The 14,236-nt window shown below is 38.6% G+C and overlaps 1 protein-coding gene across 1 annotated transcript in view; it reads right to left on the bottom strand.

Annotated features, from left to right (window-relative positions):
* Nucleotides 1-13,905, bottom strand: part of LOC306861275 (cGMP-inhibited 3',5'-cyclic phosphodiesterase 3A-like) — a 95,185-nt gene extending 81,280 nt beyond the window's left edge. The window contains exon 1 of the mRNA XM_079403459.1: nt 11,147-13,905. Within this exon, the coding sequence (XP_079259585.1) occupies nt 11,147-11,914 (768 nt within the window). The 5' untranslated portion in view covers nt 11,915-13,905. The remainder of the gene's footprint in view (nt 1-11,146) is intronic.
* Nucleotides 13,906-14,236: the final 331 nt, after the last annotated feature.

The following is a 14,236-nucleotide window of genomic DNA, read 5'->3' as shown; positions in this document are numbered from 1 at the left end:
AAATGAATTTACTGTACATTTGCAACAGTTTTGAAGTATAATATGTCCAGTGAGTGGTGCTGAAAGAATGTTCCGTTTCATCCAAAACAGATGAACTTGAATCTGGCAATGTTTTATTACGTTGGTGGTTGTATGTATCGCAGCAGTTTGGAAAGTGAGTGGTGCTAAAAGTTAATGCTCTATTGCATTTGAAAATACCGTACCACCATACACTAAACTGATGGTGTTAACAAAAGTAAACTTGAAATAAAAACAAATTTGCTGAAGCAAACATGGCATTTTATCTTGCTTCTACGAGTTTTTGAGCTCTTATCATGACTCGTTTTCATGGACTCAAATCTGAGCGCTCAATATCACACGTGCAATGCTACACCAGGCGCGCGACCTAGCACGTTTACCATGTCAGAAAAGCCATTCATATAGAGCTAATAATGTTATGTGTTACGTCCCTATAAGTGACGTTGAGTTGTTGGAGTATTTTTCTGTTTTTGTATTCTTCTTTTTTCTCGGTTTTCCTTTTTTGCCGCCCTCTTGTTTTTTTTCTCCTTCTTATACTTTCACTTTCGCAGGTGGTGCGCAGATTGGTCGCTTCGCTTGTCAATCATTTGGGACAAGTTGATTGGGCGTGATGACGTGAGGTGTGTGTGTGTGTGGGGGGGAGGTGTTCTTCAATCACGCTCACTGATTGACGTCCAGCAGTGCTATAAAAGGGAAACGCCGGTGTATTAGAGACGCCAGTCTTTGTGAACTTGTGTTGTGGTTTTTCTTGGTTAATTTGTGTTCTTTTGTTTTGACTTCGTTTGTATGGTTTAGTTCATAATGTGCTTTGACGGCCATGTAAGACATCTTATCTAATTGCTGTCCTGAAGCCTTTGTCCTTTGATACTTGAAAGCCTTAGAAAGCTTTTGTTACAACTGGACTGGAGGTGAAGGGGGTAGGTAAGTTGTGTCACGTGACTTACAAGGAACACATTTAGGTTTATTTCGTTGTCTAGACACCCTAGGTTAGGGACTTGTGCCATTTTCTGTATGTTTTGTTAGGTAGTGTAGTTGAGTTATGACGTTTTGGACGTTGAAGATTGTTTTCTTTTCACATTTTTCTTTTCTTAGTTTAGAATTAGATTAAAATGAGTTAGTAAGCTTTCTTTTGGTTTTGTTGTTTTCTTTCTTTTGGCACGGTCCAGGCTCCCTTCATTCTCCAACAGGCTGAGGTTGCGGTGTGTCTAGTTTTTCCTCTGTTATTTTATATTTAAATTATTTTGTGCAAACACTTGTTCCAGTCTTTAATAATAAAACAAGTTTACTTGATTTATTCTCTCTAGTGTTGGTTACTATCACTCACACACACAGACTGAATTCTGACATTGCTCCGAACTGGTCTAATGTTCCCCTTCTTAGTCCCTAGACCCTTAATCAAAGAAGGGTCGTAACATATGTAAATGTCAAAATGCATTTGTTTACAAATCATACATTCTGGCAAAAGTGTTTTGAGGTCATGGCATAGTATTGTGCATGGAACGGTGTGAAAATAAATATTTATTAATTGATAATCTAACTTGAAATCAATATTGGTGTAAAAAAAAGAATAAAGTTGTTGGTGTTTTACAATAGGGCTGTGATTTTTACCACTGCGGTGGTAATGGACCAACTACCGCCGGTGGCGCGGTGTTGTGTGTATGTATATAATTCTGATATAAATAAACGCAAAAATAAATAAATGAGGCTCAATCATTTATTAACAAACGTGTGTTTATTTTAGCACTTCCGTCAGTGAACACACAGCCTGCAAAACACTAAAATAAATATCAAACAAATAATACAGTTAAATAGGAAAGTAGCCTTAAATAAGAAAGTTAAATACACCCTGTCTACTTCACGCGAGCGGCGCGTCGAGAACCCATTATAATCAGTGATGCTGTCTACACTAGATGTGGCGCGATACGACACAACAAATCCCTCACAGTAAACTGCCTCGTCCTATTTATGACGTACTGATACAAAGTTCAAATGTCCTGTGTAGACAGACTCAACCGGTTGTGTTGAAACGGCGTCCGGTGTTGTGCCTATTTTCGACTCCCTGCCAAATTATTACCCCCCTCGTTGAAATGGCTACCTGATTGCTTAATCCTAACCCCAACCCTAATTCTAACCCCTCCCCCACACCTAACCCTAAACCTAACAATACTAGGGGGGTAATAATCAGGCGGGGGTCAGAATTCGGCACTACACCGGTTTAGACACGGTTCACTGTTCCGTCTGCACGCGCTCTCTGTGGAATAGGAATCGCGGCGTATGTTGCCACATTTCTTGTTAGCATCTTCCATTTACCGCTGTCTCGTTCGTTCGTATTTGGCCAGTTTGGAGAAAGCCTCACCAATACAAATCTGACCAGCTGGGCGTTTGTGATCATGTGAACTTGAAGACACTTGTACAAACGCAGGTTCAAATGCGCGTTTGCCGTGATAACAGAACTCAAGTGTTGAGATAAAGATATTAGTCATTATTAATGAGGTAAATTCACATGGTTTTTAAGATGCTTTCCCAGAGACTCACAAACATGGACAGGATTGTTATGTTTCATGTTATCAGATGCTACTGAATATTTATAAACTAAAAATTTATTAATTTATAGACAGATGGAAAATTGTAAAAAAAAAAAAAAAAAACTACACTAAAAATTTTGCAAGTCAAAACAGATTATTGTAGTATGTTTTACAAGAAACTACTACTTTAGTCTTTCTACTTCAAAATGACATGTTCAACGTGTTACTTTCTTGTTTCTTTGTAATTTATTATTTATTGAATGGACCATATTCACAAAAATAATTTATGCAAATAGTCTGTAAAGCCACTACACAATTAATAATTAAATTCAATGTGACAATTTCTATAATTAAATTCAGGATAATTTGCACAAATTAGTTTAAAATTAGGGCTATGATCAAAACAAAAAGGAACTATAATTTAAAAAAAAAAATATATATATTTACATTATATATTATTTCAAATATAATATTATATATATTATATATATATATATATATATATATATATATATATATATATAAAATATTTGTTTTATTTATTCAAATGATCAACTAATCTTAAAAATATATACATATTTAAAATATTATTTTCAAGTAAATTTAATTATACAGTAAATAATTTATATTAAATATTTTATACACTTATATATAATTTATACTTTATGAATAAATTTCAAAAATATGAATATAAAATATACAATATAAATGAAATATAAAAAAAATAATTAAATAATGATTAAATGAATTGCACTAAATGACTAATTGCTATGAATCCAGAAGTTTTGGGAAAATTTCAGTTATCAATATTGTTCAACACTACTTTGTTTGTTGACTTGTGTGTATCTTTTTGAGCAAATGTTCTATAAACTGTCCAGAGCAACTCTGCTTCCCACTAATTCAAATATACTTAGAAAAAGGCAAACCATCCCTCAAATACGTAAACCCTAGCGTAAGAACGAGCGAGAGGGACGGTCTGACAAACAGACAGATGTACAGACGCCGTTTTTGTCAACGACTGGCTCAGCTCTGAAACTTCCCCCATCACTACACCATCTGCCATCCATATTTTTGAAACTAAAACACGCCACTGAGTGAGTTAACAAGACAGGCCTTGTCTGGGGCCGGCCGCTCATCTGGGCAGCAGTGGGGGAGCTCCTGGGGAGAGGTGCGCTGGGGCCCGGCCAGCCCAGGTTAAAATAACACGCCACCTCTCAGCAGCTGAAATACATGTGACAAACACACACCCACAGAGAACACTAGTGAGTGTGCACTACAGCTGGGAGATAGAAATAAAAATTAATGAATCTTTTTTCAACCTTTGAGTGATTCAGTTTATATTTGCCAAATATGTATGGATTTTCTTAATTTTTTTTTTGTTTTTTTTTTTTATAAAATATTTTTTTAATTAATTTTGTAAATGTTGCCAAAAAAAGTAAAAAAAAATATTTTACAATTTAATCTTTAATCAGTAACTGAAAAATAATAAAAACAATTATATTGTAATCAATTTAATTTATACACATTAGTAAAATACATAGTAAATAATAGCAATATATTCAGATGTACAATCTTTAATTAGTAAACTGGATTAGTAATGTTTACTTAATCAAAAAAAAATAAAAATAAAAATAAGAGTGGTTAACTATAAAATAAAACATTTAATCTTAATTTAATTAATACACATTAGTAAAATACTACATAATATGATTCAGCTGATTCACAGAAATAAATCAAACTCTAATGCCATTTGTGCATGTTTGTATATCACAACATTGCTTAATTTTATAATCACCAACAACATCATTAGAAATATACTGTGAATACTCAATGTGCATCACCCAGCCCTAGTAAAGACCACAATCCTCATTTCTTGGCATCTCATATACAGTAATAAGCGACTTAGTCAAAAACACTACATTTCCAGAAGCCTTTGAACAGCTTGTATTCTCATGACACACTTTTACAGCAGCTCGAGGTTTCTGGCGGGTTCGGTCTGCAGTTCGTTTGGATTGACATATGTAGAACAGTTAATGTCATTTGTTTGCTTTTTTCGCTTGCTCCATTCGCGCCAGCTGCGCACCTGGTTCAGATCGAAGCGGGGAGAAACAGCGCAGCTCTTCCTAGCTTGTTTGGAAAGAGTGAAACTGCTAGCATTTTTAAAATGGATGAGGTTTTTGGCAGCTGCCCGCCCAGGCAAGACAGCTGAGGCTACACATTCCAGGCCTGGCACGGTCCGGCTGGACGCGAGGCCTCTTACAAGCAAAATACAGCGCGTCGACGTCAAAGATCCCTCTGTCTGCTGCAGCGGACGGCACAGACGAGACCAATTAGAGCAAGAGGGAGTGAAGAAGCATAGACGAGGGCCTGCAGGAAGGAAAACAACCCTCAGCGTGTCGAGTGCCCTGGTGTAGATTAAAAATCTCTCAGCCCGGCTACTGCAGGTCGGGGCAGAACCACGAGGGACGGCGCACGGTCCACTTCAGACAGGAAACCATTACCTTCAGGCCACACAGTCTACTTTAAGTGAGCTCAAGCGCTTGGCTTTTTTCACATCTCGCTGCTTTAAGAGGTTTATCATCAACCCCGGCCGACAGAAAAGTCCCACCTACTAATCTCGTATCTCCAGCGGGCTGCATGGGAAAAGGACCCCCTTAAAAAAGAAAAAAAAAGAAAGCCCATGGCACAGAAACATACTCCTGGTCTCTATGGATCTCCATTTGCGTCATCCCTCAAATAGCTCCTCGCACACCCTTTCTTCTCCTCCAGAAATCTAATACGTTATCCTTTCCTCCATCACAAAAGAAACAGAAACATCTTAAATTCTCAGGCCACTAAAAATGCCACTGTTTATCTGCTTTTGGGGAGGACTGACAACAGGGGAGGACCCTGCATTTAATCATCTGGAGAAAAGATGTGATGAAAGCGGCAAAAGCTTAGTCTTTTAAGTTAATGTGCACCCAACATGCCTGAAGACGATGTGTTGGGCCACTCAAACAAGCACACGAGAGCCAGTGTTTACACTCATGCACATGTCAACCTACGATATCACTGGCTTAAGCCTAATGCACACTTAAAGACAAAAGTTGCACTTTTAGATTTAAAGTCTGCCACAAAACATTCTAGATAGTAGCCGACTTGCAAAAGCATTGGTGAGACATGCACTAATTAACTTATGGCAAATTTTACAAATTTGAAAAAAAAATAAACACGAAGAATCCTGAACAAGAACAAAAATTTGGTTTAAATGTGCATAGCACAAGTTGTTTTATTATATACCTGACTTGTCTGTGCACAATTTTTAAGGTTCGTTTAAGACTTTAAGACGTTTTTAACACCAAGTAAAGAACATTTAAGTGTTTTCTGAAAAATGTATTAAAATTAAGTGAATTTATAATTAAAAAAGGTCAAATATCTGCCAATGTGCTTAGGGAAAAATAAAAAAATAAAATAAAAAAAAAACCAAGATGAATCTAGTTTTTATACCCCATTGACAAATTTGATCTTGTTTAAAGCACAAATCTTGCTAAATTTTGTTCAGTTTCTCAAAATAACAAGACCCCATATCTTTATTTTGCATCTCAGGTAACTGCATCTTGATTTAATGTTAAGATGTTTGCATTGGAAAACAAGAGAAAAACCTCAGAAAGATATTCATTTTATTTGCAGTGCATGCAACACTGAATGCCATGGCTTTATGAATTTCAGACTTTGTTCCAATTCTAAGGCCCTAATTTTTGGAATTAAGACTCTGTAAGACCCACAGAAAGCCTGATTAAACTGGGACAGGAGAAAGTATTTTAACACTGAAATAATGACTCCCTTCCCCTTTAAGAGCAGATTTAAATACTCTCGGCTCTGCCCAGAAGCTCCGGCTCACGGCGAATAGCTTTTCCAGGCAGCCCTGGGCTAATCGCAATTCAGTGACCCGCTAAAGGCTACTAAAGGCTCCACGCGGTGAGGTGTTTGAGTTAAAACGGCTCCTCGTGCCATTAAACAGGGGTTTTCCACGAACACGTCCTCTGGAGACCGGTGCTTAAACGCAGGCATATGCAGTGAGCTACTCTTCAGTTTACCACCCAGAAACACACTTTTAATAACCTTCACTCATCTAGAGCACTAGTTCACTTGAAAACTAGCAGTTCTTGAGAACTAAAGGTCCAAACTGCAAGTACTGTATCAGACTGAGGAGCTCATGCCACAACGTTCACAAATTCGACATCGGGACACGTTTATTAAAATCCCAACTCCACACAAGGTTATTCAAGTCTATAGAAAGACGAGGGGGCGATGACGTTTCAGCCTGGTTCTCAGTCCATTTGAAGACCATTACGTAACTCACGATGTTCATAACAAGAATGATTTTCTGTCCGTCACTGAAAGTGCCCAGGGCATGTGCTCTACTGAGTGGAGGATAGATAATGGCTCTGAGCTCACTTCCTGTTTAAGAACCAACCACCCAAATTAAAAGATTTAGTAATGCGAGTTTGATGCTCGGTTCAACTAAAGCCGATTCGGATGGTAATTGTTTCTCAGGGGGACGTAAGTGATTTTCACCATATACAGGGGGTAGTTGGTGATTTAATTGTCATTCGAATCCAGGACGTCTGTGTTTTTCGCTCACCACCCCCGTGAAAATCCCCAGCCAAATTACCTACTGTTTTTTGACAAACACCAAGGTCGTGTGGTAATTTAATCGCCCTCCGAATCCATATCTCTGAGTTTACGAGAAGAAATCGATTCAAAATTCTGCATTTAAACCCTTTTTGAACGCTCCCGAACACCGTATGGTAACTGTTGTACTTCGGTGTAATTTGCATACGTATTTATTTCTGAAATGCTGGAAATTATTTAAAAGTGTAATACTTCATAACTGCTCCACCACAGCGAGTGAGTGCAGAAAGAGAAGAAAAGCATGTAAACATTCAAAATGGGTCTTTATTATGGCAGCGGCAAGTATGCAATACAATTTTAAAATGTGTATTATAAACGGATATATCGCATATAATTATATACAACTATAGTGCGTATTTTCCCATTTTTAAACAAGAGATTTAAATAATCAAATAATAAATAGGATTAAGTCCGAATCGGGCTTAAGACTTCACATAGTACTTTTGTGGTACATTTGCATCAGTAACATTTATACAATTATATCTGGCTTTGCTGTAGCTCAAAGCGATAACATACAATAATCAATTGTTTGGACATTTTTTTTTCTTGTGCACTTTGCTAATCAACAGTCTAAATATTACTATAGTCTATGGTAAGCTTTATCCTAACAAGGCTTTTGAAAAATATATTGAAAAAAAATGTTTGCATCACCAACATTCTCAGAAAAAAAGGTACAAAAGCGGCCACAAGGATGGTCTCTCCTTTTTAAAAATGTACACCTTATTTGCCCATTTTTAGTGCCTTAAAAGGTACATATTTGTACCCAAAGTGTCCATCTTAGAACCTAAACGGTACAATATTAGTAACTTTTGAAAACGTACAGCCCCAGTGACAGCTTTTGTACCTTTTTTTCCTGATAGTGAAAATCATTGGTTTGGTTTCCAGGTAATTTACTATAAAAGCTAAAGCTAACTGAAGAAATGCAACTGTACATCATTTTGGAAGCTGCTATTTTTATCCAAAGTGACTTCCATTGCATTTTATCACTTCATGCATTTCTTCGGGAATCAAACTCATGATATTGATGTGAACTACATCATGTACAGACAAGGTAAACCGATATATTCATCCTTTATTCAAATATACTGATGTTATTTTCTAAACATATTGAGTAGTTGTGCTTGGAGAGTGTAAACCTTTTGCATGTGCTTCGCATCTCAATTGTTTCATTTGTGATATTGCATGAAAATGGCAACTAATCAAATGATTATTCAAAGTTGTAAATTAGACAGACTATTGGAATATACTTTACAAGAAAATACAGTTTCAGTCTTTGTACTTCAAAATTTCTGGTTTAATTCAATGCTACTTGCCACTTCGTGAAAGTTAGTGAAATGAGTGAATTTTTGTGTGTGTGTGTGTGTGTGTGTGTGTGTGTGTGTACAAGGGAGAACCAATTGAATATGAATAAGTGATTATACTGTAGTCAATGTATACTTAGTTTGCCTTTTCTGCCAAATAATTTTTAAAGTTTGGTGTTTTTCTCTTCCCAGTATAACACATTCCTCATATTTTGTTGGTTTAATTAAATTTGTAGGGTCATTGAAAGAAAATATTGTGCAAATGTCCCCTCCGGACATCACTTTTGGCCTTTGGTAACAAGACGACTCATGTTTTACTGTGCTATTGCAGAATTTGTTTACCATCAAAACAAACCACAAACTAGCATTTGTCTACAGATGGATTGCAAGAGATGCACAAAACACAAGAAGCTTTTTAAATGTGATTTACTGACAGATGAGACACTATGAAGAATGCATTACCCACCTTCAATTTTCTGTGAAAGCGAGACTTCTGATATATAAGCCATAGGTAGGCCTATAGCTATAGGTACAGTAAATAACCAAGTGTGGGAAATGGTAAAATATTTGCACTACAACCCAGTGTGTTTATTATTTTAATACATTATCATAATCGCGTGATAACAAATATCTGTTTGCAAGATCACGCAGCATAATTAAAATGACACCAGAAAGTCTTGCATATTCAATTTAACGCACCGCTTTTGCATTAAAAATAGGAGCGTGCAATGATGTCAGGAGCGTGCAAACATTCAAATTAATGTCAAATTAACGTCATCGCATCCATGTTTTCACAGTTGCAAACTGAACCAGAGTTCACGACCCTGTCGCAGAAACCCGCTTTCACACCAACCAAACTCTGACGTCAAACAGACACCAAAGGCTCGTCTTGGTGCACGCTGTTCTGTGTGGCCCATAAAAACACACACAGGTTATTGTCAGAGCAGACAGCCGGGACGACGTGAACAGCGCAGGGGTCACACGCTGGCATGTTTACACAGCCAGACCACACAGATAAAACAACTGCACAGAAACCGCTATAGGAGCTAATATCACTCCAGACATCACACATGTGCACCAGGTGTGTGTGTTGCAGAACATGGAAAACACACTCAGGAGTCGGTGTTCTTTTCCATTTCACAAGCGTTGTACCGACAATGCATGGATTCGTCAACAAATTAAGGTTCCCGTTAGGTCCCTAATGCATTAATTATAGTCACTAGGGGGCGCAAATTAAATACTTGAAGGCCAAAGCAGCAAAAAGACCAAAGTCTCTGTGAAAACACTAAATGTCCAGTGAAAATAACAAAGGAAGAAAAATTGAATCCATACAAAATTCATCCATTCTTACAATGCAAACCATGTCACTTCATTTACATTCACTACAGGACTTAGTGCAAAACTTAAAAATGCAAGTTCATCTTATTTATTTTCGCATAAATTAGCTTAAATCAAGTCAAAACAACATTTGCAATTTATTAGACGACTATTCAGCGCCATGCTTAACAGTAGGCAATTATTAGGACATATTTTTCAATAACTAGATCATTTCAACTAAATATTGTGTACTTTGCTAATCAACAGTCTAAACATTAGTTGGCTTTAGCCTAACAATGCATTATACATTATAAATATTGTAATTAATTATGCAAAGAATCAAAAATATCAATTATTATTATTTTTTTTTTTATTCGATTCAAATTGCAAAAAAGCTTTGACCAAAAATATACAAAAAAATAAGGTGACGGATTCTTTTAAAAAGCTACATAGCTTAAGAAATGTACAGCATCACTGTAATTGCAGCCAAATACCACGACATTCCGTTGACAAGTCAAATCGTGCAACACTGTCTTCAGTTCCTGCATGTAGCAAAAATACCTCTAATATGCCCAAACACACGCATAAAAACATTAACTTCAGATTCATGTAAACTGCATGCATCTCCACTGTAGTGCATATACATCTTAGTTCTGTGAGATTTTAGTCTATGTGCACAAATACAACACAACCCATGTCAGCACAGCTGTAAATCAAAAACACACCTAATAGAGTACAAGAGGTCAAAGTTCACTGCTTTAGCCATGAGCTTTTCCTGCTGATATTATGTCATACATGAAATCTAAGAATGCATGCTTGAGTGAAAGCGCTCCAAGTATCCAAGTAAGTGGCAGGACAAACAAAAACCTCTGGGGGGCAAAAAAAACAAAACAACGGACAGAAACACATTTTTATAGATAGATTTATAATCATTAACCCATAACAATAAGAGGTAACACTTTAGATTGCATTATAATTCTAGACAACAGCAATAAGTGCATGCAGTTCATTAGCGTATAATTTATGCGAACAAACTCTAACGTAAAGCTTGACCTATTTTTTATTAATACGATCAATAGCAACATTAAAACAGTCGTTTTGTTAAACGAGCTCTTAACTAAGAAGCAACACAGCCAAAAAAGAGTTTAAAGCGCGTCCTGACGCGGCGTTATTGTTCGCGTTATCGATAGCAGCGGGAATAATAATAACAAGGTCAGGTTTTATTCCGCGAACATGCGGTTACAGCAGACGATCACGCTCGGATTTCGTCTTTTGCGATCGACAGCAGCGCGATCAATAAAGAGCCCCTACCTGGTCTCTCTGCAAGCAGGGCAGCGACGTCCTCCTGTGAGGTTTGCTCCTGGGCTGGCCGTGCTGTGCCATGTCTGACGAGACTACCGAGCTGGACCTCCTGCGCCTCTTAAATACCGGAATATCTCCCCTCGATCCCTCCTGGTGTGATGCGCCCTGCTCCGGTGGCAGCAGCCTGTCCGCATACCTCGCCAGCAGGACCCCCAGCACCCCGAGCAGGTACGCCAGGTAGGGTCTCCAACTGGCGCGCACCTTCTGCAGAGAGAGCAGCGATACGGTCCTGATGATGCTGATGAAGAAGAGCACTGAGATGCCCTGACCCAGACGCACCACCATGAGCGCCCCGCTGGCCAGGCAGGCGAGCAGCACCAGCGCGGTGGCGGTGAACGAGTACAGCTGCTGCGCATCCAACAGCGACTGCGCCGCCGCTTCGCCCAGATGGCACACGGTGAGCAGGAACACGGCGGTGCGGATGAGCACCCCGCAACGGAGCAGATACACGCCCACCCAGAAGAAGGCACACACGAGCGTGAAGACGGGGGAGAGCAGCTGCCACGCGAGCTCCGCGAGCGTCACCAAGTGACACGCGCGCTCCGCGTCCCAGTCCGCAGCGAGCAGCGCGAGCAGCACGGACAGAGAGGCGACGCACGCGGCAGAGGAGAGGCTCCTACGGCTCCACACGAGAGCCAAGCGCGAGTGCCAGCAGTCCTGCTCGGCTGGAGTGACACAAGTGCGCACATAGCCGTTGCGCACGGTTTCCAGTGCCATCGGTCACGGGAGAGCACGCATACGCGCTCGCGCGCACACACGCATTAATGCGTAGAGCCGCCGTTCCTTTTCACGTGAGCCAGAGACTCTCAGACTGCATGCGAGACTTCAATGCATCCTCCTCCGAGTCAAAAGTAAAGCCGCGGTGCACGGAGGATAGCGAGCCCGTTTGCTTGGCAATGCGTAAAATCCCCCATCCTTAAAGATCCAGTCGAGCGGAACGAGGAATTCCTGATGTTTCTAGGCCACCACCATCATCATCATCAGTGATCTCTCTCCCTCTCTTTGTTTCTCTCTCGGATTATTCCCCATCTCGGATCATTTTCACGCGTGGAAACTCTCACTGCACAAAGATTTCCGTGACTTTTGGATCGTATTGTCCAGTGTCCCGTCGCCCGCGAGGCGGTCCTTAACCCTTAGCAGAGAGAGCGCGCTGCTCCGTATCGACAGCCAGACGGTGATCCCGATATTTCAGAGCGTCAATCAGTTGATTTATTGATTTCAGCTGCCCGCGTCCATGAGCTTTCTTCCCTCTTTCGTTTTTAGAGCTCACCTTCACCGACGTCATCGTCAGGACCTCTCCGTATAACCTCTCAATTTAACTGGCGGGAAATAGATTTTTCAAATTTGGAGTTTGGGGAAAAAAAATAATAAAACACAAAATTCCGATGGTTTTATTAAACCTAACTATTAAATGACATTATCAGTTTTATGTGTGTGCTGTGCAAAAGCCTGATGCAACCCCTAACATTGTTTCAAATACAGCTTTTCTTATCGTCCTACAGTAAAATTTTATAGTCGCCAGCATTAAACTAAAAATCACAATTCCCTGCATTGTCAAACAAAATGAATATAATAGTCACTCTTTGGGTTTTCACGCTTTCTTGTCTTTTAGTTTTACTGACTGACTTTCCTTTAATGATAATATTTTAGCAGACTTAATTAAGGATTTGTATAAAAAAAGTTCATTTATTCGCCCCAGATATGAAGAACATTATTGCATTTTTTGTGTTTTCTGATTTTCTTCTTTGGTGTTGTTTTTTTGATAACTGATTTTCTTTTACAGTGAAATTTTATAGCTCAATAACATTGACTGATAATAACAATTACCTGCGATATCAAACAGAATTCATATGAAAGTAACACATTTTATAGTTCATTAACATTCACTGATAATCAATGGCAATTTTTTGGCAATTATTTTTACTGATTTAATTAGAGTTTAAACTTTTTTTTTCTTTTTTTCTTTGCATTTGTGCATTTTTCCCCCACAAAACGTAATTTATCCGCCACAGATATTAAGTATTATTTGATATCTTAGAGTTTAATTAATTCAGATTTTCTTTCTTCAGTATTGGTTCGTGCATACAGATTTTTTTCTTTATTTTATAGCTCATTAACACGATTTGCGATATCAAACAGAATTCATATTAAAGTCACTGTCACTGTTTTTTCTACTGGTTTAATTAAGACTTTGTATGTTTTTTCCACAAAACTTCAGTTATTAGCCTCAGATATCAAGAATTATTTCAGATTTTAAGTGTTTATTTGATTCAAGCTTTTGACTTTACAGTAAAATTTTACAGTTTGTTAACATTCACAGTAAACATTTCCTTGTCAATGCCTGATTGAGATCAAACAAAATCATATGACCATCATTTGGTTTTTCTAGCTATTAGTTCTTGCTAAGCAATTTTCCTCTAATATATAATTAGCTATTTAACATTCACTGGTAAACACAGCTCCCTATCGTTGCAGCAAGAGCGAGATCAAACAAAAATGCTATGAATGATGGCATTTCCAATCTGGTTGCCATTCACACAGACACTCATTAATGAGGGCAGAATTCCCAGGAGGAAGAAAACCGGTTTCCAGCACAGGAACTAAGGACCATCTCTCTGTTGGCTGGGCAGAAACTGGCAGCCGAGGCATTTCAAGAGTCTGATGGATGTCCACATCCCACGGTGAAACTCCAAGTTTCCCGGCCTCCCGCCGGTGAGGAGCGGCTACAGGGAATGTGGGAGTGCTTGTTTGGAAAGCTGCAGAGGCAACAGTCACTTCCGGTCTCGGTTCCTGGATCAGTCGAGGGCCAACTAATATTAAGTCCTTGCGTCATGTCCTCCGAACAGCAAAATAAAGATAAGGATAAAAATTGCTGGGAAAAATCCTAAGCAGAGCTACTTCTGAGGATAAGTAAATGCCTAAATCCTGTATTATGATGTTAGATCATCATAGGTTAATGCAGTAAGTGTGAAATATGTTGAAGGAAAAGCTCATTTGGCATTATGGAATATTATAAATGGTATAAAGAAGCTTAAGTGG

Source organism: Barbus barbus (genome assembly GCF_936440315.1).
Source record: "Barbus barbus genome assembly, chromosome: 42".
Taxonomy (NCBI): Eukaryota; Metazoa; Chordata; class Actinopteri; order Cypriniformes; family Cyprinidae; genus Barbus; species Barbus barbus.
This window is presented reverse-complemented; position numbering and strand designations above follow the sequence as displayed.